The 27,137-nt window shown below is 38.3% G+C and overlaps 1 protein-coding gene across 1 annotated transcript; it reads right to left on the bottom strand.

Moving 5' to 3' along the window:
- Positions 1 to 1,283: 1,283 nt before the first annotated feature.
- LOC133863508 (protein disulfide isomerase-like 1-6) lies at positions 1,284 to 26,560 on the bottom strand. The gene is made up of 12 exons (XM_062299469.1): positions 25,799 to 26,560; positions 25,308 to 25,437; positions 6,787 to 6,952; positions 6,491 to 6,609; positions 4,352 to 4,432; positions 4,173 to 4,262; positions 3,991 to 4,062; positions 3,819 to 3,887; positions 3,031 to 3,111; positions 2,480 to 2,618; positions 1,704 to 1,753; positions 1,284 to 1,614 (listed from the first exon to the last, which is right to left on the bottom strand). The coding sequence occupies exons 1-12, from the start codon at positions 26,317 to 26,319 to the stop codon at positions 1,519 to 1,521; spliced, it is 1,614 nt and encodes a 537-aa protein (XP_062155453.1). The 5' UTR covers positions 26,320 to 26,560; the 3' UTR covers positions 1,284 to 1,518.
- Between the last annotated feature and the right edge of the window lie 577 nt (positions 26,561 to 27,137).

Below are 27,137 nucleotides of genomic sequence, written 5' to 3'. Positions count from 1 at the left end.
ATGAGAAACCAAGACTACGAAGGATTGAAACGCCACACCAAGAATCTGAATCTCTTCAAGAATCAAGGTGATAAGTTTGGTTGTTTGAACGCCACAAGATTAACTTGATAAGCTCAAGAAGTTCTTTCAAGAACTAAGAGGAACACAAGACCTCACAATAATAATTTTCTGAAAACAAAAATCTATATTACAAAATTCGTAATGCCCATTTATATACTTGGAACAACCCTCCAAGAATAGGAAAAGTCTTAACTATAGCTTTAAAAGCAACACAAGTGCCAACATAAACAAGTCCCCACATTTTTAGGTCTCTTTGGACTTCTAGAGGCAGCCAAAATAACTAAATGACTAAATTCATAACCAGCCAAGACCAAGTTCATTCCCCTATTTAATATCCTTGAAACTCAACAAGTTCACACCCTTTAATGGTCAAACCATGCTGGTCACGTTTTTGCATGCTAATTATCCTCTTCAATTGCTTTGATGACATGGACTAAGCCTTGATTATTATTTGAGCCCATCTTGGTCTTTTTAGAATCAGCCCAATTCTCTTGGATTAGCCCATTTAGTGCTTCCTTGAAACGTTTGGCTCTAAGTCTTGTAATTGGGCCACTAGGAGGTGACAAAGGGTCTTGCGCAACTTCAGCTCCATTCCCATGTGTATGATCAGCATGTCCAGCTCCTTGGTTTCCATCAAAAGCTCTGTCGGCCCAATACTCAAGCAACCAAGGCGTGACTCTAGGACCACCTAGAAGCCCACGAGCCTAAGCCTAGACCCCTCAACAAGCATCCGGAGTAAGGAGCAAGTCGCAAGACGGAAAACTCACATTAGGCAACAAATCCCTATAATTATGATATAGCAAATCCACTCTCTTGAAGAAGGAAAGATCACCTACCAAAGGGAAACACTTAAGGTAACAAATTTCTGTAATTATGACATAACCACTAAAATAGCGATACTTGCCTTACCCAAGCATCCAATCAAGCCAAGACCACGTTTATATAAGATTGGCCAAAGGCAAGGTTCAGGTACGATGATGCATTTGCTCAACAGAAGCCTGCAATGGACACTGGCCGAGTACCCTAAGTATTCTTATAAAAATATGGAAGATCTTGGCACCACATTAAAAGCAAAATAGTTAGCATGCTTATTGAAACATGACCTTTTTGGATCTTCATCCATGCTTTCAATTCTAACATGTTGTCGTTTGAGGAGGCTGATTGTTGGGGGGGGGGGGGGGAGGAGGAATTCAAGTCTATCTTGTCTACGGGACACTTGTGCCTGATGTGATATGTTAACATGCCATTATATCTGCTTCGATAGCAATTTGTTTATAAACTTCAATACAATTACATGTCATAGATTATAGTGCTCAACTATAGAAAATCCTTGACCAAGGATGCACATATCAATTCAAGACGAATTTTGTTTTTCCTTGATTAAGGGGCTCAGGATTCTATTGGCAAAACAAATTCGATATCAGTTGAAGTATTAATATATTTGGCCACTATATTTTTCTATAATTCATCTTTCGTGACATGATCTTTGGCTCTCAAAATTTTGTTGATAGACCCTGCCAACTCCTTCAAACTGGATTTTGTAGATAGCTTGATCTGCACAAGCATAATAGATTTCTTCCATAAATTGGCAAGAATACAGATAAGTTAAAATACACGTATTAGATCTATCACGAAATAATTACCGGATTTGATTTATCGCTTGCAGGGTAAAAGAGCAGTGCCGGATAGTCATCTACCTGCAATATCAAAACAATAACAAAGGCATAGCCTTCATCAGTATCATCATTTTTCCATTAATCCAAATCTCAAAACTTCAGTATAAGACTAAAAATGTTTCTCATTAATGAAATTCTAGAAATTCTAAAATTACTAGGAAACGTGCACCCTTTTTATTCTAATGCCAAAGTGAAAATACTTTTTTGCTAATGGTTAGAAAAGTATTCACATGAATCATGGGATTGTTTGAATTGTATCAAGCATAGTGAAATTTAAAGGGAAAAAAAAAAAAAAGTAATTTAATGCAATTTGGGAAAGCTTTTGTATGAGCTAGGATCAAACAAAGTGCGTTAAACATCATTATCCAAAAACGACAAAAGGTTTTAAACATTTATGTATGAAACGAAACAAAAATATAATTATTTTTTAATGAGTTGAACCAAAATAAAATTTTTTTTTTTTTCCGACTGAACAAAAATAGAATTAAAAGTATAAAAGTAATACCCTACAACATAATGAAAGGATTGTAGTTGATCAGATAAGCAAGAGGCAGAAACCATTATGGGGCCTTCATATAACACATGAAATTTAAATGAATGAAACTTGTAACATTTCATTTTTCTCTGGCCACTTGAAATATGTTTCATCTGTCTTTTGCAGCATGGAATAATCGACGTCAATCTTGCAACTTTGAAACTAATCCACACTCAATGTTGTAATATAACTGAAGAAATAATAAAACTTGCCTGCAGTTTTGGGTGTTCATTAGCAGAAGCATCTATCCTTGCAAATACCAAATTATCAAAACCTTTGAAGTGCTTAGCCAACTTTTGAACGTGCTTGCTAGTGGTTTCACAGTTGATGCACCATGGCGTGTATACCTGTCTCCAACAGAGAATAGAAGGTCTTTCAGGCTCTCAGAAGAACTTTGAAACCCTAGGGCTGCTAAAGGAATTTTGGCAGGAGTGTTAGGATTGTGTTACTAAGAAAATGCTTACTGCAATCACATAGGGAGCACAAGAATATTACAATGTATGTAATATATTCCACAATTCTCCAAAGTGAAGGGAAGTGGTTTCCTATATTATTAATAGTAGCTTCCATGCAGTCTTATTAACTAATGCTGGGCAAATGTGTGTACTAAAGCATGACAAAGATTACAAATCAAAATGAAAATACTTTGACCAACAGCACCCACACAATCCTGTTTGGTAAGCAAGCCTATTTCCAACAGTATTTCATTTTCTCAATTAAAATAATGGAGCTTAGCTGTCAAACACAAAAATATCAAACCTCTAGAAGAACATTCTTGGGACTGCTCAAGACCAAGTCATCAAATGTCTTTCCTACAATGACCTGGATGCTTGTGTCTTTCTGCAATTTTCACAATCACAAAGACATTTAGAAGATCACAATGATTTATAAATATAAATTAACATAAATGTAATAATTCTATGCATATTGGTTCGTACATATGTCTCAGGAAATTAATCAAGTCCATCATGTTATGCATAGGACTTAAATGAACCTAATGAACCTACAAAATGTATTAGATAGCATTTTGATGAGTTTGAGATTATACATTTCACGACATATAGTTTGTAGGAGATCCTATAACAATGCCTCTAAAAAGTGACGTGTTTTTTAAGCATGGGAGAACACATCCTTTCTTATTAATTGGTATTAAAAAATTATGTAAGAAACTCATGCTATTAAGAAAACATGTACTTCTCACATGCTAAGGGATATATGTCACTTTTTTAGAGGTTGGATTGTAGGCGCTCCTACAACCCAGTTTGTAGAAAAATTGTCCTATAAAATTCGAACTACAGTTATAACAATAAATGATCTCAAATATTTTTTAAATGGCCCTTAAAATGTAACCACATTGCACTAATTGGCTGTTTGAGAGGGGAAAAAAGAACGAAAAGAAAAATCTCCCTAAAAGGATTAAGAAGTGAATCTTGCCTTGCAACTTTATTCCTGAATCATCTAACAAAGAAAAAAAAAAGAAAAGGTTTTTCCAGTCTACAAACACAGTTCCATGATTCCCCAAAAACAAAAGAATAAAAAACACTCACATTATCTGGAATTGGCTGTGACTTGAAGTAAGGAGAAAGAGTACCATCAAGAAGCTGTATGCAGAACTCCTACAAAAAAGCCAGTTCAGAGTATCATTATAGTTGTCTAACAGATGCTGCCCAAAGGAAAATTTGAATTGGAAAAAGAAAAAAAATAATAATAATTTGTTACTTCTATGTTGGCTGGGATCAGATCCGACTGTAACAAAAACTTCGAGCTGATTCTGTTATTGAATGCAGTCACCTATATGGCACAACATCATTATATAGTCTCACTTAAAAGATTTTTCAAGAAAGAAAAAGATATAGCAATAGAATCACAGTACACATTTAGTTGCTACTTGGAAAACTAACCACAGTGTTAGCTGCTTCTTCAAGCCCAAATAAAGTTAAGAAAGGCTTTGCAAGGTTCTCATCTGTAATGTCTATATAAATAAACATTATCTGCATTCACAGGATCACATTAGGAAAAGCACGCTAGCAAAAGTTGGCTAATTGCAATAATGGCTTCAAATGTAGGTAAAACAAATTACCTTTGACTTGAACTTTCTTGCAACTTCTTGAAGAGGCTCAAGAAGATTCTTAAAGTTGTCAGCCTCAGCAAAGACAATGACCTGAACAATAATGAAAGGTAATCATTAATACATTTACCTTATAAGAATGCCTGGCATACATAATTTGTGATTAACGTTAAGCTTCACCAAGGATTTCATGCTTTACAGAAAATAAAATACAAACAGATTTGATGACACTGAAACTGAGTAATGGATTGCATCGTGTAAAATAGTATTACAGACATATTTGCAGGAGTGCACCAGGGAACAGATTCCATGAATTCTTTAAAAAGTTACACAAATAGGCTTTGGTCAAGGGTTATTGAAAGAATCATGCAAGGCTGCATCAGACGGTAGGCTAGTTGGTTTATAATTCCAGGTTCGAGAACTCAGAATTAAGATCAAAGCTTCTGCTGCTCTGCATAACTAGAGAAACTGATTAAAACAAAATAGTCTAACATGTTTCCTATATTTGTTCTCCTGATTTCTTAACTACATGAGAAATAATACTATATACCGTGTATATATTATCTTTTTTCCTATACCATCTACATAATACACTCATTAGCATGCTTCGTGGAACTAATTGATTTTCTTAGTAAAATGACTGCAAAGTGTACATTTTGCAGCATCAGTGTACAGAATTTTATGAAGCATCCGGCTGCTTATATTGACTTTCCTAGTTCACTGCATCAATTAGATCACCCCTATATGGTCACATGGCAATTTATTAAGAGGGCCAGGAATTAAAATGGATGGGCCGTACCCTGCAGAGGGGCTGGGAGAAGGCAGGAAGGGTTTCTGTTTTTCCTTTCTTTCTTTCCATGCTATAACTGGATTGTGAAATGTAAATTATCAGCTTTATATATATATAAAATAAAATAAAAAAATTGTGGATTTTAATGCCAACTTTACCTCTTTTTGGAAACCAGATTCATTTTTTTATATGAACTGATAATTTACCAGTTCATATAAAAAAATGAATGTGGTTTCCAAAAAGTGATAAAGGTGGCATTAATTGAGAACAATTTTTTATTTTCTTCTTTGTTGAGCGGGGTGTGGGGAAGAGACTCACCCAAGACCAATAATGAAGCAGCAATGACTGATTTAAGTGAAGGTATCAAAAGCACAAGGAGAAGGCCAAATGAGGCAATTATAAAAGCATGGTCGCCAAAGATTCTATGTAGGTTGTGGCCATAGGTAGAGCTGAATGGCAAAAATGAGTAGCCCAACCAATTCTTGGGATAAGAGGCTCAGTTTGGTCCTAAATGAAAAAGTTGCCTAAAAGAGTTTATTTGAATTGCATTTGGCTTCTAAGGGCTATAATATTGCCCAATAATTCCCAAATTTAAATGCAATCCATCCCAGCTCACATTAATAAACAGATGTCGAATTACACGTCAGTATATAGAAAATATTCTACTTTATTGGCAGGAACAAGGGGTTAAACAGTCCAAAGTTTAGAATGCAAATTTGAGCTGGCCCTTAGGCCTGAAATTCAAAATCAAGGGTGCCATCCAAGCTTCCTCAATACTTTAAGAATGGTAAACAGCATGTTTACAAAGTTCATAATATACTCAGAATTAACAATAATTAGGAGGCATAGATTCTAGCGAAGGCCTAAACTATAACAGAAGAGAACTTCGTCAATAGCTTCCAACAGGCATCCCATAATAAATACACAAATTCTGCAATTAGAGATATCCAAAAGTACAATAATGGCTTGATTTCAGGAAAACCGTTTCATTTTCAATTACTTTTTTTATTCCTCATTACATAATTTTCAAGAGGTAATCTTGTACACAATGGACATCATAGGAAGAATCATCTTTTCAGCCTTGTAAGCTGTAAGGCCTGCAATACCTCATCAAAGCCAAGACATTTCATGACAAATGTTGAAGACTTAAGAGGAAAAATGAGAACTTATTGGAGATCCTTTCAAACATTATGCAGATTTGAAGCACTGTAAATGCAGGAGTCCCACCTTTGTACAGTGTTATAATATTTTCACTATCTCAGTTATCAACTTCATATTCTTACACATAAAAAGCAATGGAGAAAAAAAAAATATATGATAGAAAAACAAAACAAATGTATAGTAAAGAAAGTATTAGCAACCTGAAGCTTGATAGGGCTCGAATAAACTCTGGCAGAATTTAGCTCGGTCAATTTAGTAACCAAAGGAAACTTATTACAGTCCAAAAACTCTAATATTTTGTCCATTTTGAAGGTCCCTCCTGCAAAGTCAAACAAATTCATCACTCATTATATCAATAAGTTGTGGCCAACTCATGTAATTTGCAGGAAACATGTAAGAAACCAAGCATGGGAAAAGTACTAAGTATTGGCATACATCAAGAAACAGGAAAATAAGCAGCCATAACAGACAAACTGCACCAAAATCAGAGACTCACCATATGGAGTGTATCTTTCTGGCTCGCTTTTAACAATCCCAATGAAATTGTTAGTATCTTTGACAGCTGGGAAAAGAACTTTAGCAACATCAGTGTCGCTCACTTCAATAAACTGGATTTCGTTGTCAGATATGGCTGCTTTAACAAATTCTTCATAATCAGGTCCCTGTGAATATTTCTTATTATGTTACTATATTCACTTCAAATGAAGCTAAACCATATGGTTCATAAGACAATCTTGATTGGTTATTTTTCTATTATTGTATCCAATGGATTGAAACAATGAAGACCTAACCCCCAAAACCAAAACATGTGGCAGATCTCATAAGCATTTTGACCAGAGTAGTGCACCAAATAATTTTTGTGCTCCCTTTGCAAGTCAGGGCTACTAAGAAACCTCCAAAAAATAGATAAATTATTGAATGAAAATAAAACCTTCTACTTCTTGCGTTCATGAAACTCCACATACAATTACTAATACATGTATAAAATAATAATAATAATAAATAAATAAATGTTAAGAATTGACATAATGTACTAATATTCTATAACTCAAGAGTTCTTACACAGTATCAATACTCTTAATCCTACTGCAACGAAACATAAGTTAAAGTTAACTGAAGGAAATAAATAATAAAAGAATCAACTCAATTCTTATTCCTATAGGGAATTTTTTGTTAGAAAGTATCAAGGGAATGAACATAATGGATGTCTTGTAAGAAAGAACGATCTCTAGAGAACATTTCAAGAGAAAGTACAAGCACGTTAGCGTTAAAATGAGAAACTATGATCACATGGACTAGTGTTTTTTGTCTGCACCAAAGACTGGAAAATATGAAAAACATTTTTGGGAAAATCTTTTACGTCGAAACAAACAGAGCTTAAAGATTATGGGTGGTGTTCTAATTAGGTTCATGAGTCGTATGGGGTGAGGTTACAGAAAAATATAAGCAGGACTGGGAAGTATTTTCTAGGTATTGCAGATTTAAGGTAGGAGATGGCTCCAACATTATATTTTGACATGACATGTGGTGTGGGGATCAAGTCCTTAAGAATACTTTCACAAATTTGTATAGTATTGCTTGCGTAAAGGATGTTTCTGTGGCAGACCACTTGGAGTTATCTTGTGGGAATGTTAGCATGTAGATTGGTGTTATTCAGCTTCAAGAGGGGCCTCCGGTGGTATCTTGCTTATGTGGGATAGGAGGGTTGTGGAGAAAATTGAAGAGTATGTGGGGGATTTTGTTGTTGCTTGTTCTTTCAGAGATGTAGAAGATGGCTTTATTTGGGCTTTTTTTTGGAGTTTATGGGCCTAATTTAGCTAGCGTTAGACAATATTTATGAGAGGATTTGGCTGACCTAATTAGATGGTGGGATATGCCATGGTGCATTGGAGATGATTTCAACATCACCGGCTTTCCTAGCAATAGATCGGAGGAAGCGGGGTATTCTCCCACGATGTTAGAGTTCTCTGAATTCATTTTTGAGCAGCGCCTCATGGATCTTCCCCTTATAGGAGGATGTTTTACGTGGTCTAATAATCGGGATTCTCCCTCTTGGTCAAGAATTGATAGGTTTCTTGTTTCTCCGAAATGGGAAGCTAAGTATCCCAATTTGTTCCAGAAGAGGCTACATAGGTTGTGCTCAAATCATTTTCCCATTCTTCTTGATTGTGAATGCATTTAGGGGAATAAAAAACCTTTTAAGTTTGAGAATATGTGGTTAAAGGCTGATGGTTTTGAGGATAGGGTGAGGCAGTGGTGGTCGTCTTCTCGCTTTCAGTGCTCTCAGATTCATCTTGGCTCAAGGGCTTAAGGCCTTGAAAGTTGATTTAAAATTTTGGAATGAGTAGGTGTTTGGTAATGTGCAGATCCAAAACAAACAAACAAACAAAAAAGTCATCTTTTGGAAGAGTTGTGCGCCCTTGATAGGTTGGAGGAAGTGAGAGTGTTAGTTGCTGAAGAGAAGGTTTTTTTTATTTTATTTTTTTGGTCGCAAGTTGCTGAAGAGAAGTTGAGGAAAATCTTGGTTATCAGTGAGTTGGAAAAAGCTACCTTGTTGGAGGAGATGAGTTGGGGACAAAAGTCAAGGGTTCTTTGGCTAAAGAAGGGTGATAAATGTACAAAGTTTTTTCATTAGGTAGCCTATTCAAACTGGAGGTACAACTCCATCGAATCGCTATTAGTAAACGGCTCAGTTTCTTCAGACCAACCTGTTATCAAGGAACGTATTGTTCACTTCTATAGGAGCCTTTTTTCAGAACCGTTCAACTGGTAATCCAAGTTGGATGGTCTTGATTTCAACTCTATAGTTGCAAAAGAGGCCTCTTGGTTAGAGCATCCATTTGAGGAGAGTGAGAGGTCCTAAAGGAGGTGAAAGGTATGAAGAATGATAAAGTTCCGGGTCCTTATGGTTTTTCTGTGGCTTTCTTCCAAACTTGTTGGAAGGTGATTAAGACAGACATTATGGGGGTGTTCCATGGCTTCCATGCCAGTGGAAAGTTTGAAAGAAGCCTTAATGCCACATTCATTGCTCTCATCCCGAAGAAATTTGGGTCTATTGATCTTAAGAACTTTAGGCCTGTTAATCTTGTGAGTGAAGTTTATAAGATTATTGTCAAAGTCCTTGCCAACAGGATGAGAAGGGTTGTAGAAAAAATTATTTTGAAGCCCCCAAAATGCCTATGTTAAAGGTAGGCAAATCCTGGATTATGTACTTATAGCGAATGAATGTATGGATAGTAAGATCAATTCTGGTGTTCCAAGGGTGCTTTGCAAGATGTATTTTAAGAACGCCTACGATCATGTCAAGTAGGAGTTTATAATGTATTTGTTGAGAAGTTGAGGGTTCGGAGAGATATGGTGCTCTTGGATTGCGCACCCTATCTCTTCGGTGCACTTCTCCGTTATAGGGAATGGCAACCCGTCCGGTTTTTTCGGTAGCTCCCGTGGGTTGAGGCACGGGGATCCTTTGTCTCCTTTTTTGTTCGTTATTGTCATAGAGGCTTTGAGTAAAATGCTTTTTGGAATTGTTGATAGGGGCTTTCTCTCAAGCTTTTTTTTGTGGGGTCTAAGCGCTCTGGTGTGGTCCACATATCACACATGTTGTTTACGGACAACAGTTTGGTTTTCTATGGGGCCAATCCTGAACATCTTTGCTATCTGCGTGCTTTATTCTTATGCTTTGAGCCACCTTCGAGTTGAACGTTAACCTAGCAAAGTCAGAGTTGGATCCTATGGACAATGTGGATAATGTTGATAAGTTGGCGGAGATCCTGCGTTGTAGGGTCTCTTCTTTGCGTTCGAAATATCTTGATCGACTGTTGGGAGCCTCCTACAAGGCGAAGTCTATTTGGGATGATGTGGTTGAAAAGATTGAGCGTCGATTGGCTAATTGGAAAATTATGTATTTGTCTGAGGGTAGTAGGGTTACCCTTATAAAGAGCACCTTTTCCAATTTACCTACGTACTTCATCCCTTTTCCTTCTTTCTGCTGGTGTTGCAAACGGCATAGAGAAGATCCATCAAGATGGGTGGGATAGGTGAAGAGTTCAAATTTTACCTGGTTGGTTGGTCCAATGTTTGATCTCCAATCGCTGAGGGTTGGGGGTTTGGAACTTGAGGATGTTCAATCGTGTTCTTCCAGGGAAATGGTTGTGGCATTATGTGCATGAGAGACAGGCATAGCAGAGAGTTGTTGTGGATTCCAAATTTGGTAGTTCTTGGGGAGAGTGGTGTTCTTTTGATCCCCCTGGGCCGCGTGGGGTTGGGCTTTGGAAGTATATTAGGAGGGGTTGGAGGGTGTTTTATAGTCATACCAAATTTGAGCTAGGAGATGGCTCCAAGATTTGGATCTGGCATGATAAGTAGTGTGGGGTGAAAGCCCTTAAAAAAGCTTTCCCAGTTTTATATAGCATTGCTTGAATCAAGGATGCTTCCATTACAGTTCACTTGGAGCTTTCTAGTGGCACAAGCTTTCTTAGAGCGGCTTACGATTAGGAGGTGGATGTCTTGGCTTCGTTCTTCAACTTGTTGAACTCTTTTAGAGTGAGGAGGGAAGGTGGAAACAAGTTTTGGTGGGTCCCTTCAAACAAAGAGGTGTTCGATGTCAACTCCTTTTAGAGTGTCCTTGTCTGTAATGATGGCATTTATTTTCCTTAGAAGAGTATTTGATGGACCCAAGTTCCTTTGAGAGCGTCTCTTTTCGCTTGGTCGATAGCTCTAGACAAGATCCTTACCATAGACAACCTTAGGAAGCAACATGTAATTGTGATCGATAGGTGTAGTATGTGCAAGAGAGATGGAGAGTTCATGGACCACCTTCTTCTCCACTGTGAGGCTGTTGGCGTCTTATGGAATGCTTTTTTCAATCGTTTTGGGTTATCTTAGGTTATGCCTAGCCGAGTGATTGATTTGTTTTCTTATTGGTGGGCTGGGGGAGCTCCCAAAGTGCTGCTGTGGGGAAAATGATGCCCTCTTGCATTTTGTAGTGCCTTTGGAAGGAAAGAAACAATCAAAATTTCAAAGACCTTGAGAGGACTTTGGAGAAGCTTAAGTCCTTTTTTATTCTCTTTATGCATGGACATGTGCTTGTAGCTCCTTTGGTGATTAGTTTTAATGGTTTTCTTGTTTTTTTTTCTCCTTCCAAATAGGCATTCCTCTTGTATACTTCATGTGTGCTTTGCACTTTTAATGATATGTACTTATAAAACAAAAAAAAAAAAATTGTTTTCTAATGGTTCACTTCAATGGAATGTAAGCTTCATCATAACAACTCATGATTGGGAAGTGGATTTTTTACTTTGTTTTTTAATTTGTTGTATTCCATTAGAATGAGGCAGGGAGGTGAAGACAAGTTATGTTGGACAACTTCCAAGAGAGGGAATTTTATGTTAGATCTTTCTATAACGTCCTTATTCCTCGTGATAGAACTCATTTCTCCTGGAAGAGTATTTGGCGACATAAGGCACCCCTGAGAGCAGCGTTTTTGTTTTTTGGACAACCGTCCTAGGAAAAATCCTCACCTTGGATAACCTAAGGAAACAAAATGTCATTGTGGTTGACTAGTTTGTATGTGTAAAAGGAGTGGGGATACTGTTATGAGTACACTTGTGAGGTTTGTGTCTCACATTAGTAAAGTATAAAGAAAGAGAGTAGTTAATATACTTTGGGCTAGTAGTAGTGTCTTAATATGTATATTAACTTGTTTGTACTCTTTGTTTGACTCCCTTGGTGCTTTCTCTCCTTAACAATTGATATTAGAGTCATGTTAGCCTTCCACTGCTGATACGAGTGTCTTGGTTTGACACGCTTGATTTGACTCCAATAAAAAGAGTTTGGCTCCACTGTTGGAGTACGCGTGACACTCTTGTGTAAAGAATTCACACACAAGGGTGAGTTGGGTCAATGTAGAAAAGACTTGCATGTGAGAGGGAGATTTGTTGTGAATGCACTTGTGAGGTTTGTGTCCCGCATTGGTAAAGTATAAAAAAAGAGAATAGTTAATATGCCTTGGTAGACCCAAGCCCACTAGCTTAGGCTTTGGGCTAAAAGTGATGTCATAATTTGTATATTAACTTGTTTGTACTCTTTATTTGACTCACTTGGTGTTTCTCCCCCTAACAGAGACTATGGATCATCTTTTCCATTGTGAGATCGCCAATGCTTCGAGGAGTGATATTTTTAATCGTTTTAGTTTGGCTTGGGTTATGCCTAGAACAATAGTAGACCCATTCGCTTATTGGGGAGGGTTGGGAGGCTATCCTCAAAATGCAGTTGTGTAGAAGATGGTTTCATCCTGCCTTTTGTGATGTCTTAGGAGGAAAATAAATGTGTTACAGACCTCCGTAACAAGGGATGAATAATGGTAAATTGGATAGTAGATGCGTGTGAATTGTGTGATAGTAGGGTGTTCGAGGTACCTTGCGCCTCCTAATGTTAGGATTATTCGAGAAACCCTAAAAAACTCTCAAGCAACTACAAGAGTTGTTTAATAATTTTCTTCTTGATATTATTTCATTCTTCAATACCCTATTTTAAAGGTTACAAAGTTGGAATTACGGAATGATAAATAAATAAATATTACAAACCCTAAATAAATATTATTAATTCTAAAGGGAGACAAATCTCTTATTTTCTTATTAGAGATATTGCTTTATGAGCAAGACTCCTTATTTTCCTAATAATAATAATTAATCTATTATTCTTCTAAAGAGACAATAAGACTCTTACCTTATTTAAAAACCTAACCTAATTATTCTCTTAAAGAGGACATAAATAAAATTCCAAGAATGCCCTTGTCACATACCCTAGGTACATAACACTCCTACCCTCTTCAAATGGACCTTGTCCTCAAGGTCCTAGAAATATGCTGCCAATAGATGCTGACGTGGATGGTTGCATGGGAAAAAAAAAAAAACGCATAAATATTTCCCATATTCGAATCCACACGAGCCCCTATATCCACGGTTCCTTCTTCAATATCCAAGTGCATGGGGAAAAAAAAATTGCATAATAGCCAAGCCCCACGTGAGCCCTTTCCACCCATAATTCCCTCATTTCTCTCAGCAGCAATCTTAAATGTAGGGGTAATAGATTAGGCAAAATATTTCCCCCTGATTTCACGCTGCCCTCTGTTCCACAAACTCTCGCCCCTTCTTTGCCAGCTAAAATTTCTTGCAATTTTCCTCCAGCCGCATGTCCCGGGCTTGCCTCTCTTCCACCAGACATTCCAGAAATTTCGAACAGCCCAATCTTCGTTCCTCCTCCGCCCGTCAAGCCCGAAATTTCTCCGCTGTCCATCTCTTGCCAAGAGAACTCCAGATCTATTACCATCTTCCTTTGATTCCCCGAATCGCGTGGAGGCTCATCCCGAGTTTGGATGGAAATTTCTGGGTCGCCGTGAGACACGCCACGATCGCCATTCCTTGAGTACCCACCGTCTGGGGGTCGTTTGGGTGGCCGCCGATGACCGAAAAAATGGCCCAGAGGAGAAGCTCGCTCCGTCGGACTTGCACCTATCCTTCCAGCTCCTGTTCTCTGCCGCCGGCCAGTGAATGGCATTCTAGGCCACGGCCCAATTTGCGTTTCGGTCTGCTCATCGAGCAGCATTTTGCCACCAAACGCCAAATCGCCAGCTTCAAGGAACCTCGGGCGCAGCTCCAAAGCACCTTTCTCAGCCTCTTCAGTCCTCCCTTGCCTGAGCCCTTGTCTTCCTCTCCACGGCCCGACACCTTCACACCCAAATCAGACACGGCAAGGAACTCTTTTCTGTCCACAAAATTTCCTGTTTTGTACCTTACCCTTTTCTTTCTTCTGAACCAATCAGTGAGGAAGAGATTGGGTTTCAACGATGGGGGTGGTTTTCTTGGTTTGGTTCTATTTTGTGGCTGATAGGGAGTGGTCTTGAGGTATGGGGGATGCTGGATTGAGGAAATCGTGAAGAGGGTGGCTGGGCTTTGAGGTTTCGGGGGTTGGTATTGTGGGTGATGGAGTGGCTTGTTGATGGGTGAACTTGGTGGGATTTTTGGAGGTGGTGGTGGGGGCTGAACTTTCGGTTTTGGCCAAGAGATGTCATTTTTTTGGTTTTTGCTGGGATTTTGGATGGTTGATACGTGGGGGTGAGGCTGTATGTGGCTTGATGGAGTGGTGGATATTGGGCGACCGTGCGGCTGACAGACATGGTTGGTGGCTGGTTTGAGGTTCTGCGACGGTGGGTATGGTTAGTGGGGTTGTCTTTGGAGTGGGGGTGGGTTTTGGGTCCTTGCAGGATGGTGGGGCAGGGTTTTCTTTTGTGGGTTGTTTTTCTGGTAGATTTTCTAATGGTGAAGATGAGAGTTATAGGACCTGTTTGCATGCCACAATTTCATCTCTCCATTGCTAGAAATATTGCTTTGTCCACTCACAAAACTCTGTCCAAATTTCTTCAGAGCATCTGGCAGACATGGCTCTGATACCAAGATGTTATAGACCTCCGTAACAAGAGATGAACAATGGTAAATTGGATAATAAGTGCGTGTGAATGGTGTGATAGTAAGGTATTCGAGGTACTCTGCACCTCTTAATATTGAAATTATTCAAGAAACCCTACAAAGCTGGAATTACAGAACGATAAATAAATAAATATTACAAACCCTAAATAAATATTATTAATTCTAAAGGGAGACAAATCCCTTATTTTCCTATTGGAGATATTGTTTTATGAGCAAGACTCCTTATTTTCCTAATAATAATAATTAATTTATTATTCTTCTAAAAAGACAATACGACTCTTACCTTATTTAAAAACTCAACCTAATTAATCTCCTAAAGAGGACATAAATAAAATTCCAAGAATGCCCTTGTCACATACTCTAGGTAAGTAACAAAATAATAGAAGCTTTGAAGACCACGAAAGAACGGTGCTAGATTTAAAGTCCTTTTTCAAAACTCTTTACCAATAGAGAGCTGCCTTAGATCTTAATTTTCTTAGTTTTCATGCTTTTCTTGACTTGTTTTCTCTTTCTAGCTAGATATATCACATGTATAGTCCTTGTGTACTTAGGTTGAAACTTTTGCCCTTTAATGATATTTCAAGTACTTATAAAAATTCAAAAAAAAAACAAAACAAAACAAAAAACAAACGGAGCATAATTATCATCAGCCACATGTATCATTTCCATCCTATCTCAAATCATATTCTATCCCATCTCCCAATATATTTTATCCATTTTCACTACATCTACTTATGTTGTTTTAGTGCTACCTATACCTCTTTTTGATCATTCTACTTGAATTAAATCGCTCTTTCTCACTGACATGTTACTCAATCTCCATGCACAGCCTGCATCAATTGGGCAGCAGCATGGGTAGAATCTTTACATTTGATTCATTAGAAAGCGCAATAGTGCAACCTAAGTACAATGGAAGTATCCAAGAGACAAGCCTAGCAAGTAGTGGAGAAAAGATCTAAAAAAGTATAATAAAAGTTCGAAAAACTATAATATGAAGCAGCAGCCCAAAGAAAGAGAGTCTTAAAGAATAAATCATTTAATAAGGTCCTTTCGTGGCCTCAAAGTTATGATTGTTTCTTTCCCTCCATAAACAAACCATTAGGCAAGGCGGAATCATCTTCCAGACTGCATCAAGCGAAACCTATCCCCTCGCACTCTCTAGTAAGCAAAGAGTTCTACCACCATTCTATCCATAACCCAAACCAGCCCTACATTATTAAAGATAGAATTCCAAGAGCACTCGCAATCTCGCAATGGAGTAGAAGATGGTCTACTCACTATCCATTCTTCTCACACATGCAACACCACTTAACCACAATAATATGTCATTTCCTTAGGTTGTCCATTGTGAGAATCTTCCCTAAGGCGGCCAACCAAGCAAAGAAAGTCACTCTCAAGAGACCTTATTCCGCCAAATACTCCTCCGATGGAGCCTTACATTGCCAAGGGAAAGGAGTATTATCATGGGAAACAAGAACCTTATAGAAAAATCTAATATTAAACAACCCTCTTCGAGACGGAATCCAACAGTCTTTCCTAACCGCCCTGTCTCACTCTAACAGAATACAACAAAGTGAAGAGTGAGGTAAAGTAATCCTCTCTCAATCATGAGCCACTCTAAGAAAATTAATATTCCACTTAAAGCTCCAAATGGTCCGCCACAGCATCGTCCTTAAAATGGGCAATGCTAAACAAGTCCGAGAAAGAAGTCTCAAGAGTTTGAGCTCCACACCAAACATTATGCCATAAACAAATTGTGGAGCCACCCCCTATCTCAAATCTAGTGTGGCTAGACAGCTCCCCCTAACCCCTCCTAATATTCTTCCAAAGCCCCACCCCATGTGAACCATATTAGAACACCACACCCCGAAGCACTACCATATTTAGAATCCACAACCACCCTCCATAAGGCCTTTCTCTCATGAACATAGCACCACAACCAATTTCTAGAGAGAGCCGAATTGAAGGCAAGTAAATTCCCAACCTCCAACCCTTCTTCAGGTATTGAAGTACACACCTTAGTCTAGTTGACCAAGTGAAATTTGAACTCTTCACACATACCACCCCACAAAAAATTCCGTTGTAACTTCTCTAAGCTATTGGCTGAACCAACAGGAAGGGGGAAAGGGACATGAAGTAGGTAGGCAAATTAGTTAAACGGGCTTTTAATCAAGGAAATTCTCTAACCTTTAGATAAGTACATCATCTCCCATCCCGCCAAATGACGCTCTACCTTCTCAATGATGTCATCCCAAATAAACTTGGCAACCGCTTCAAAGCATAAAAACAAACTATGCAAATTGTGAAGGTAATCTGAATTTGCCTCACAAAAAATCAAGGTGTCATCCACAAACAAAATGTGAGAACAGTTGAAAGCACCACCACTGCTTGACCCCACCATGAAGCCAAATAAAAGGACCCCATCCACTAGAGATGAAATCACTTTACTTAGCACTTTCATAACAATAACGAAAAGAATGGGAGACAATGATTCTCCTTGTCTCAGGCTACAAGAGCTACTGAAGAAACCTAATGGGGTCCTATTCACCAAGCCTAAGAACTACACAGATGAAATACAATAATGCCACCCATTTACACCATCTTTCCCAAAAACCACATCTCTTCAACATATACAAAAGGAAATCCCAATTGACATGGTCAAAAGCCTTTTCAATATCCAGCTTACATAGAACACATGGAACCTCATATCTAAGCCTACTATCAATGCACTTATTGGCAATGAGAACAAAGTCTAGGATCTATCAGCCCTTGACAAAAGCATTCTGAGGCTTAGAAATGATTTTCTCCACAACCAATTTCAACCTATTAACTAGAACTTTGGCCACAATCTTATACACTCCACCCACTAAGCTAATAGGTTGAAACTCCTTGATATCAACGGCCCCTAGTTTCTTTAGATAAAGAGAAATGAAGGTGCCATCGAAGCTCTTTTTCAAATGTACGTCTAATATGAAAATCATGGAAGACATTCATGATGTTTGCTTTGAGCACCTCCCAGTAAGCTTGGAAAAAAGCTATAGTAAAATCGTCAGGACCCGGGGTCTCGTCACGATTACGAGCTCTCACCACCTCGAAGACCTCATCATCCTCAAAAGGTGTCTCCAACCAATTGGCCGCCCCCCCCCCCCCCCCCCCCCCCCAATCTCCAAATGGAGTGAAGCGAGAGGCCATCCAATTTGCAGTGCCAACTAAATTGCTCTGTGAACAGTCTGCCATAAAACTACATAATGTGATCTCTGATCATTGATTGATCTTAACAACCTGAGCCATTAAACATCAGCTCCTCAATGGAATTGTTCCTTCTATTGGAATTGGCCACACGATGGAAGAACTTTGTGCACTTGTCTCCCTCTCTTAACCACAGTGCCCTCAATTTTTGCCTCCAACTCACCTCTTCAAAAAGCGTAATCCTCTTTAAATCATTACTCACAGTTAATAGATTTTGAACTTCAATGATTTGTATTGATGTGTAGTAACGTATATATAGAGAAAATAGTTACATGATCTTTTGATCAGTTAAGTAAACCTATCTAACGTTTGAATTACAAACATAAACCTTATCTAGCTTATCTAGAAACCTTATCTAGCTTATCTAGAGTTTGAACAGAATTCAGACTCTCTATTTTAAATATACATAATCCTATCTAAAGAACCTATCTATTAGTTAGGAGTCTGTTGAAGGAGTTGAACCGTGATTAGTATTCTGCACTAGGGAGGAGTCTTCACATGAACCTGGACGAGATTCTGCGGATGCTGAGGTGGCAGCAGTGATACTGTTTACAGCCCCCCTCAAGCTAATGGGAATGGAACAAACCATAAGCTTGTCACGTAGGAAAGAAAACCGAATAGAACTGAGAATTTTAGTGAAGATGTTGGCAAGCTGATCATGAGTACTAATATACTTGATGGATATATCACCATTGAGTACCTTTTCACGAATAAAATGGTAATCGACTTCAATATTCTTAGTCCTAGCATGATAAACAGGGTTAGAAGCAAGAGCGAGAGCCCCAATATTATCACACCATAAACGAGGAGTTGAAAACAAAGGAATACCAAGATCCTTAAATAACATGCACAACCAAAATAGATCGGTAGTGGTAAGGGCCATAGCACGATATTCAACCTCTGTGCTTGATCGTGCAACCACTGTTTGTTTCTTGGCAGTCCAAGAGATTAGAGAGGATCCCAAAACAATACCAATACCAGTCGTAGAACGATGATTACCCGGATTACCTGCCCAGTCAGAGTCACAAAATGCTTGAAGAATCAAGGGACCTTTGGTGTACCATAAGCCCTTTAAGATAGCGAAGGACTCTTTTAGCTGCTGTCCAATGAAGAGTAGACGAAGTATGCATGTGTTGGCATAACTGATTTATAGAAAAAGTAATATCCAGACGTGTTAAGGTTCAATATTGCAAGGCACCCACTGTCTGGAGATAGAGAGTAGTGTCAGTTGGAGATAAAGGATCATTATTTGCATTGGACATCTTGGAACCAGCAAGGCAGGGGGAAGAAAAATGCTTAGCACCCAACATTTTGGACCTAGACAGCAAGTCAAAGATGTATTTAGCTTGCCTCAAAAGTAAACCTTGAGAGGACCGAAGATGCCTAAGAAGAAACTCAAGTTGCCGAGATCCTTGAGTTTAAACACCTGCTGAAGCTTAGTAATAACAGAGGCAATATGGGAGGAAGATATTCCAATGAACAGGATATCATCCACATATATTAAGAAGTAAAGGTGTACGATTCCCTCATGAAACACAAATAAAGAACTGTCAACAATAGAAGAAACAAACCCAAACTCCAACAACGTCTAAGATAAGCGTGTAAACCAAGCACATGGTGCTTGTTTAAGGCCATACAAGGACTTGTGCAATCTACAAACATGAGAGGGAAACTGAGAATCAACAAACCCTCTTGGTTGTTCCATATAAACTTCTTCCAGCAAATGTCCATGGAGAAAAGCATTAGATACGTCTAATTGGCGAATAATCCAATTAAACTGAACTGCGAGGGCCAAAATAACCCGGATTGTAGAAGTTTTAACCACTGGACTAAAAGTTTCTGTAAAATCAACCCCACTTTCTTGATCAAAACCCTTAGCAACCAACCTCGCCTTATATCAATCAATAGAACCATCTTGTTTCTGCTTGATCTTGTAAACCCATTTATTCCGTATGAAATTATGCTGAGAAGGACGATGACATAAAGACCACGTTTCATTATCAAGTAGAGCATCAAATTCATCACCCATGGCAACACGCCATTCAGGAGACTTCTCAGCTTGGGAGTAGCATGTAGGCTCAATAGGAATAGAAACACTGGAAAGAGCACAGACAAGATGCTTGGTAGAGAAGAAGGAAGTGTAATCAGGAAAGGACCGAGACCTCAATGTACCGGTCTTAGACCGTGTGACCATTGAATGAGAAGGAATAAGAGCTGGGGAAGCCTCAGGCAGGGGAGAAATAATTGGATTACTGGATTCGATAGAAGGTGAAGTATCAACTTGAGGAGCGGAAAAAGGAGCACTCGGTAGAGGTGAGTGTGGATCCTGCACTGCAGGAGGAACAACAATTGGAACTGGAGTAATCTGCACTGAAGAAGGTGAGTGAAAGCTAGGAAAAGCAGGAAAAGAAACAGTAGAGACCGAATCAACAGGAGCAAAATTAGATAAAATACCCTCTGTGGCTGGAAACCAAGATTCATCAAAAACAACATGCCTTGACACATACACCTTACGAGACACAGGATCTAGACAGTGATATCCACGTTGATTAGAGCTATATCTGAGAAAGATGCAATGTTTATTCCTGAACAATAATTTATGGGTGGAGTAAGGACGTAAAAAAGGAAAACAAGAACACCCAAACAAACGAAACAATGAATAATCGGGACCTTTGTTAAAGAGTTTAAAAAATGGAGAAATATCTCCAAGAACATAAGAAGGAAGCCGATTGATGATAAAAACATATGTGACAAAAGCATCAACCCAAAAAATGGAAGAAAGATGTGATTGAGCAAGAAAAGATAGACCCATTTCCATGATATGGCAATGCTTACGCTCAGCCACACCATTTTGTTGTAGTGTATGTGGACAAGAAACATGGTGGAGTATGCCATGAGTAACTAAAATTTTTAAATTGGTTAGACATGTATTCACCACCACCATCAAATTGAAATTGTTTGATGGAAGAAGATAACTAATTTTCCACAAGAGACTTAAATTGGACAAAAACTTGAAACACATTTGATTTATTATGGATGGGATACAACCAGGTAAACCTGAAAAAATCATCAATAAAAAGAACATAGTATGAACAACCACCTAAGGACTTCGTAGAGCATGACCAAACATCCGAATGGATGAAATCTAAAGGACATAAAGAGACATGGGGAGAAGGTTGAAATGGAAGCTGCTTGCTTTTGTCAAGTTGACAAGGTTCCCAGACACCATCCAGATGCTTAACCCCACTGATCGGAAAGGAAAATTGCTGCAACAAATGAGAAATAACTGGTTGAGAGGCATGACCGAGGCGAGAATGCTACACAGCTGCAGAAGTCTTGACACCTAAGAAAGCAGTCAAGGCATGCTGCTTATTGACCGAAACAGACTTCAAATGAAGAGGATAGAGACCACCTTCACTCCGACCTTCCAGTAGAGTGAGACCCGTGTGGTTTTCTTTAACAAAGTAATGAGAACCATTGAGAAGAAAGAAATAGTCATTATTTCGAAAAAAACTGATTAATGGAGAGAAGATTAGCATAAGCTTTAGGACAATGTAAAACTTGAGAAAGATGAAAGGAAGATTTAGGAGTATGAAAACTCATAGAACCAGTGTTTTGAATACTCAAACCTGTGCCATTCCCCACAGCTACATCATCAGAACCCGAGTATGGCTGTTGTAAGGAAAGATTCTCAAGGTTGGCAGTGATGTGTTGATTCGCAGCACTGTCAGCATACAAGGGACTATTATCAGCAGTTTGGTTGGAGGTAGCCACCATTGCAGACAGTTGAGCAGGAGGATGACGACCTTAGAAGGCATGATCCATCCTATGAAAGCAATCCAACGCTTGGTGACTCAACTTCCCACATATTTGACATGGGGGTCTGGCAGGGGAAGAAGCTGAAGGAGGCTGAAACTTTGGTGAAGCAGATGTACTCTTAGGAGCATTCCAGCGCTTTCCAGAGGCTTTAGCCTTACGGCTGTAATTGTTGGCAGTAGGCTTGGAGGAGAACATGGCAAACTGGTGAGTGTTTTCAGTATTGGAAGCGGTTTGGCTTTCCAGCGCTTTCCACAAACAGTGATGTAACCACAGGATTGAAGGACGGGTGAAGACCACCAACCACATAACCAATAAGAGCATCTTCAATAACTGGTTGACCCACAGCTGCAAGTTGAGCAAAAATCTACTTAGCAGCTTTAATATATTTAGAACAACCTTTAGAGCCTTGATGAAGACTCTAAAGTTGGCGCTAAAGATGAGAAATCCGGGTCTTGGAATGAGAAGCAAACCAGCTGAAGAGGGAGTCCTAGACTTGTTGAGCGCTGGTGACACCAAAGGTGGTTGACATCACTTTCTCCATGAGAGTGGCATTAAGCCAAGAAAGAACAAACTGATCTTTCTTAGTCCAAAGCAGAAAAGTTGGACACAGGGTAGCAGTAGCTTTCCCTTGGTCATCCAGGACATACTTGGGAGGGCACGGTTCAGAACCATCCACGAAACCCATCAAGTTGTTTGTCTTCAAAATTGGAATCACTTGGTTAGACCACGTGATGTAGTTGGGTCCTTCCAATTTGAAGGTCATAAGCTGGCCAATATTAGGCTGAACAAATTGGACAGCAGAGCTGGAAGCCATTGATAGAGAGAAAAGAAGAAAGAAAAGTAGCGGAAATGTAGAAGAGATCAAAAAATTCTATGTGAGCAATTTAGAGCTCTGATACCATAATAGATTTTGAACTTCAATGATTTGTATTGATGTGTAGTAACGTATATATAGAGAAAATAGTTACATGATCTTTTGATCAGTTAAGTAAACCTATCTAACATTTGAATTACAAACATAAACCTTATCTTGCTTATCTAGAAACCTTATCTAGCTTATCTAGAGTTTGAACAGAATTCAAACTCTCTATTTTAAATATACAAAATCCTATCTAAAGCACCTATCTATTAGTTAGGAGTCTGTTGAAGGAGTTGAACCATGATTAGTATTCTGCACTAGGGAGGAGTCTTCACATGAACCTGGATGGGATTCTGCAGATGCTGAGGTGGCAGCAGTGATACTGTTTACTATGACCTTCCTCAAAATCTCCAAACCCCCTCCAAACCTTCCTCAAAATCATTGCCAAACTCTACTTCATTCCATGCTTTCAAGTCTGATTTTAGAGCCTTAAGTTTGCATGCTAGGATGTAATTTGAAGTACCTTGAAAGTAATAAGAGAACCACCATAGTTTCACCTTATCTACAAAACCCTCTTACTTTAGCCACATGTTCAAGAATTTGAAGTATCTTTTAGCACCAAGAATGCCCCACAATCTAAGAAGGCAGGGTTTTACTCTTGTGAATTAGTGTTGCCTATGCAAAACGAATGAGTAGACAATAAATCACCTCCTTATCCATTATGTAACAACCCGGGCCCATATTGTGAAGATGAGTATCCCATATATAGTAGGTGGTTTATAAAAACATCCATGGGTACTAAGTTTCACATTGCTTGCTTACTTACTAGGTGAAACTGGGCTTTATAAGTGATTCTATAGAAGCTTTAAATTGACTAGTTGTTTTGGGATAATAACGCAGATGTGGCTAATTTTTTTTGAGTCATTATAAATAGTATCAGAGCCACCTATTAATGCCATGTGGTACTATCAACACTGCATGACGTGGCACTAACGAGGATGTCAGGAGTTTTGAGGGGAAGTTTGTAACACCCTAGACCCATAATGTGAAGATAAGTAACACACAAAATGGGTGGTTTATAAGACACTCATGGGTGCTAAGTTTCGCATTGCTTACTTACTAGGTGAAACTGAAATTTTTAAGTGATTTTAATGAAGCTCCATATTGACTAGTCCTTTTTGGTTGATAGCGCAGATATGGCTAGTACTTTTTCCTAGGTCGTTACACATAGCGAGTATACTAATGATCTTTGGCACTTGGTTCTCAACGTGTGTGGTGTTTCGTGGGCTATGTCTAACAATATCCTAGAGCTGCTACACTATTAGAAGACTCAAGGAAGGGGGCAATCACAAGAGGTTATATAAAAAGTTATTCTTGTGCTTTTAATGGGGAGCATTTGGAGAGAGAAATTGGGGCCTCTTTGAGGACTACTTGTCTAATGTGCAATCTTTAAAATCCTCTTTTTTGAGATCACTCTTAGACTAGGTTGTATTCGATGTTCCTAATTTCTCCTCTTCAAATCTTGTAGATCTTGTTAACTTTCTAGACTTTAGACGCCTTCTCTTCATGTACAAAGCCTTTGCCTTTCTCTTAATAAAATATTATTCCTAGAAAGAAAGTGGTCCAGCTAAACAAGATGATACTAGGTGAAATGCTAGGCAATACCTCAGCTGCACTGAACCTAAAGCATTCCCTACCTTTCATGCAAGTCTTGTTCGCATCTGCTCATTAAACACATATTTAATTAAGCCTCTATTCTGCATATTTGTTTCTTCAATTGGAGTTTACATATTATGCACCTGAATGAGAATCTTATTCCCCAACTTAATGCTTGCATAAGACCAATGTCAACTATACATTTTTTAAGTCAATTTTGAGTATTTAATGAACTCAATTCCTTTCTGGTCCAATGTTACTCAGCCTGCACTTCTAGGAAAATATATAAAGAAAAAGCCTGCTAACTCAGTAAAGAGATACGTTCACCAACATACCAAATAAAAGAACATCAGCCATGTGGAACCATATCGGGCAGGTTGCCGTGGCTCGAAGAAGATGACACAGAAAAATGGAAAGAACAAATAGAGATGTTGAAAAAGCTCGTTTGTGATTATAATTGGTGCTTATAGTCATTACTCAATTTCTCTCAATAAATTCTTGCAGTATACCAATTATTTTACAATTTATGCTTAGAAATTCCACTAGTAGTTATATGACTTCCAGTCCCTATGTTTTCAGCAATTGTAGGAGCAATGTCAAAATAAGACCTAGCGATTAGTAAACAGAGTTTGAAGCCATGCTATTAACAGGTGAAATGACAAGATTAAGTATGACCAAAGGTCGCTTAACAATTTTAGGCAAGGGATAACCATATTTCATGGGAAACAAACGAAATTATTTGTGCATCAAGTTCTCAAGCAACCAATAGTTTCATTCATGACCCCTGACATATGGTTATACCATTATAAAAAGGATTAATACAAAAAAAATTCAACACATGATAATGCATCCCTTTCAATGTAATGCTGGTTCTCAAAAGCATGTGTACCATTAAGGCAGAGAAATTGAATTCCAGTATAATTCTGGAAACGATTCAAATCCACATACCTCAAATTTCTTGAACAGACCGGTAACAAAAGTATGGTACTTTTTGAGAAATTCTTCTGCCTCTGCTACCGACCTTATTCTAGTGACAGGTACACCAGTTTTTTTCCTGGCCCAGATCACTATTTCTTCCCTAATGAAAATTAACCCCATAAACGCATTAGATACAATTTCCAAGTTGCAAATTTGCACAGTTACATTGAAGAATTAAGACATGAATATGCGTTGACAAGATGAGGAAAGTCATTCAAAATATATCGGTAATCTACAGAAAAGACCACTATGACAGCAACATAAAGGAAAATCTATTCTATTTAAGTTGAATACGCTACAAAGACAAGAGATAAACACATTATGAACCATAACTTTATAAAACATACCACACTATGCAGGACAAAAAAATGAGTAAAAGATTCATATAGCCGACCAGAATTAGTTTAAATGCAACCTTTTGTCGAATTAATTATAGTTTGACATAGAAAGCAGCAACTTACATTGAAAATCCACCAGTGTACGCTTGAGAAGTCCCATTGACAAACAGAAGCAGAGTAGGAAACCCTTTGATCTCAAGAAGCGATGCCGCCTTCGGATACCGGTCAGCGTCCAGCTTTGCCATCAAAACGGGACTCCCCAATTCCTTCATTGAAGTTGCAGCCTCAGCAAACTGAGGCATAAGCTCAGCACTCCTTGCACACCAAGGCGCATACCCCAGAACCAGCACAAACTCATTCCCATCAATGACCCTCTTGGTGTTCTCATTGTTAAGCTCAATAACAATCCTCTGGGCTCTAGTTAAAACCTCAGCCTCTGATGACCTCACACTGGGTGACCCTTCTTGTTCATGTTTCTCTTCTTCTTCATCCAGTGCTATCAATTCCTCAAGACCCTCTAAATCTTCATCGTCATTTTCATTTTGGGGGGGCTCAGAAGCCTTGATGGTAATGAGAAAACTCAGCAACATAAAAAGAACGAGGGTGAAAAGGATGAATCTCGAAGTGGGTTTTCTTATAAACATGGTGATGAGCAATATATGAATTTGACGTTCTGAGATTTGTGGTGGGAAGTAATCGTGGTTTGGATGAGATCTGTGCTAGGACCGAATGTTTATTGAGAAGCTGTAAATCTTGGGAAGACCTTGCTGTAAGAAGAGATTGGTCCGACTACGGGTCGGTCTGAATTGAGAACTAAGATAAACGTGCAGTTGTGCAAACTTTTTACTCGGCAAGGGCCGGAAATGTTTTCGAGGAATGATAGGAATTCTTTCTGCTGTTTTTTTAATGTTTATTTGAAATGACATAAATATAATAAAAGAAACTATATTTATATTTTTTTTTTTTTAGAGTAACAAAGATGTCGTATACATTTAATCATTTATGCTTTTTTTTAGATGACATAAATGTAACTTTTTAATTCTTTTTATTATATTTATATCCTTCCAGATGAATACAGGAAAACAAACTAGAATGACCCCTTTAAACTTTTTTTTTTTAATAAATGTAAAATGGCTTGTAAGTTTGTAATTTGAGAGAAAAATTTGTAAAATCAGGCCTGTAATTTTATTTGTTTGCAAATAGCTTCTTAAGCTTCTCCAGTTTGGGGATTAATTGATTTTATGATACGCTTCATATGTAGAATGATTATTTCATTAAGAATATATATATATATAGAATAGCTTCTATTAAAAATGTAAGAAAATAAAATAGAATAATCTTGGAATAGTCATTCTCATGGTCCATGAGAGAATGATTATTCCAAGTGTTAGAATATATGTATACTTTAACACCAAGACTATTTTATTTTAACTTCTTTTATTCTTAATAAGGTTATTCATTT

The sequence above is a fragment of the Alnus glutinosa genome, chromosome 3 (assembly GCF_958979055.1).
Source record: "Alnus glutinosa chromosome 3, dhAlnGlut1.1, whole genome shotgun sequence".
Classification (NCBI taxonomy): domain Eukaryota; kingdom Viridiplantae; phylum Streptophyta; class Magnoliopsida; order Fagales; family Betulaceae; genus Alnus; species Alnus glutinosa.
The sequence above is the reverse complement of the archived record's forward strand: the minus strand, read 5'-3'. Positions and strand labels throughout refer to the sequence as shown.

Coding starts and splice junctions, on each gene's coding strand:
- LOC133863508 (XM_062299469.1), bottom strand. CDS start 26,319: ATGTTTATAAGAAAACCCACTTCGAGATTCATCCTTTTCACCCTCGTT. Junction 3,888..3,990: donor TGATCCCAGCCAACATAGAA/GTAACAAATTAT, acceptor GCTTTTTTGTAG/GAGTTCTGCATACAGCTTCT. Junction 1,754..2,479: donor ACACCCAAAACTGCAGGCAA/GTTTTATTATTT, acceptor TATTGCAGGTAG/ATGACTATCCGGCACTGCTC.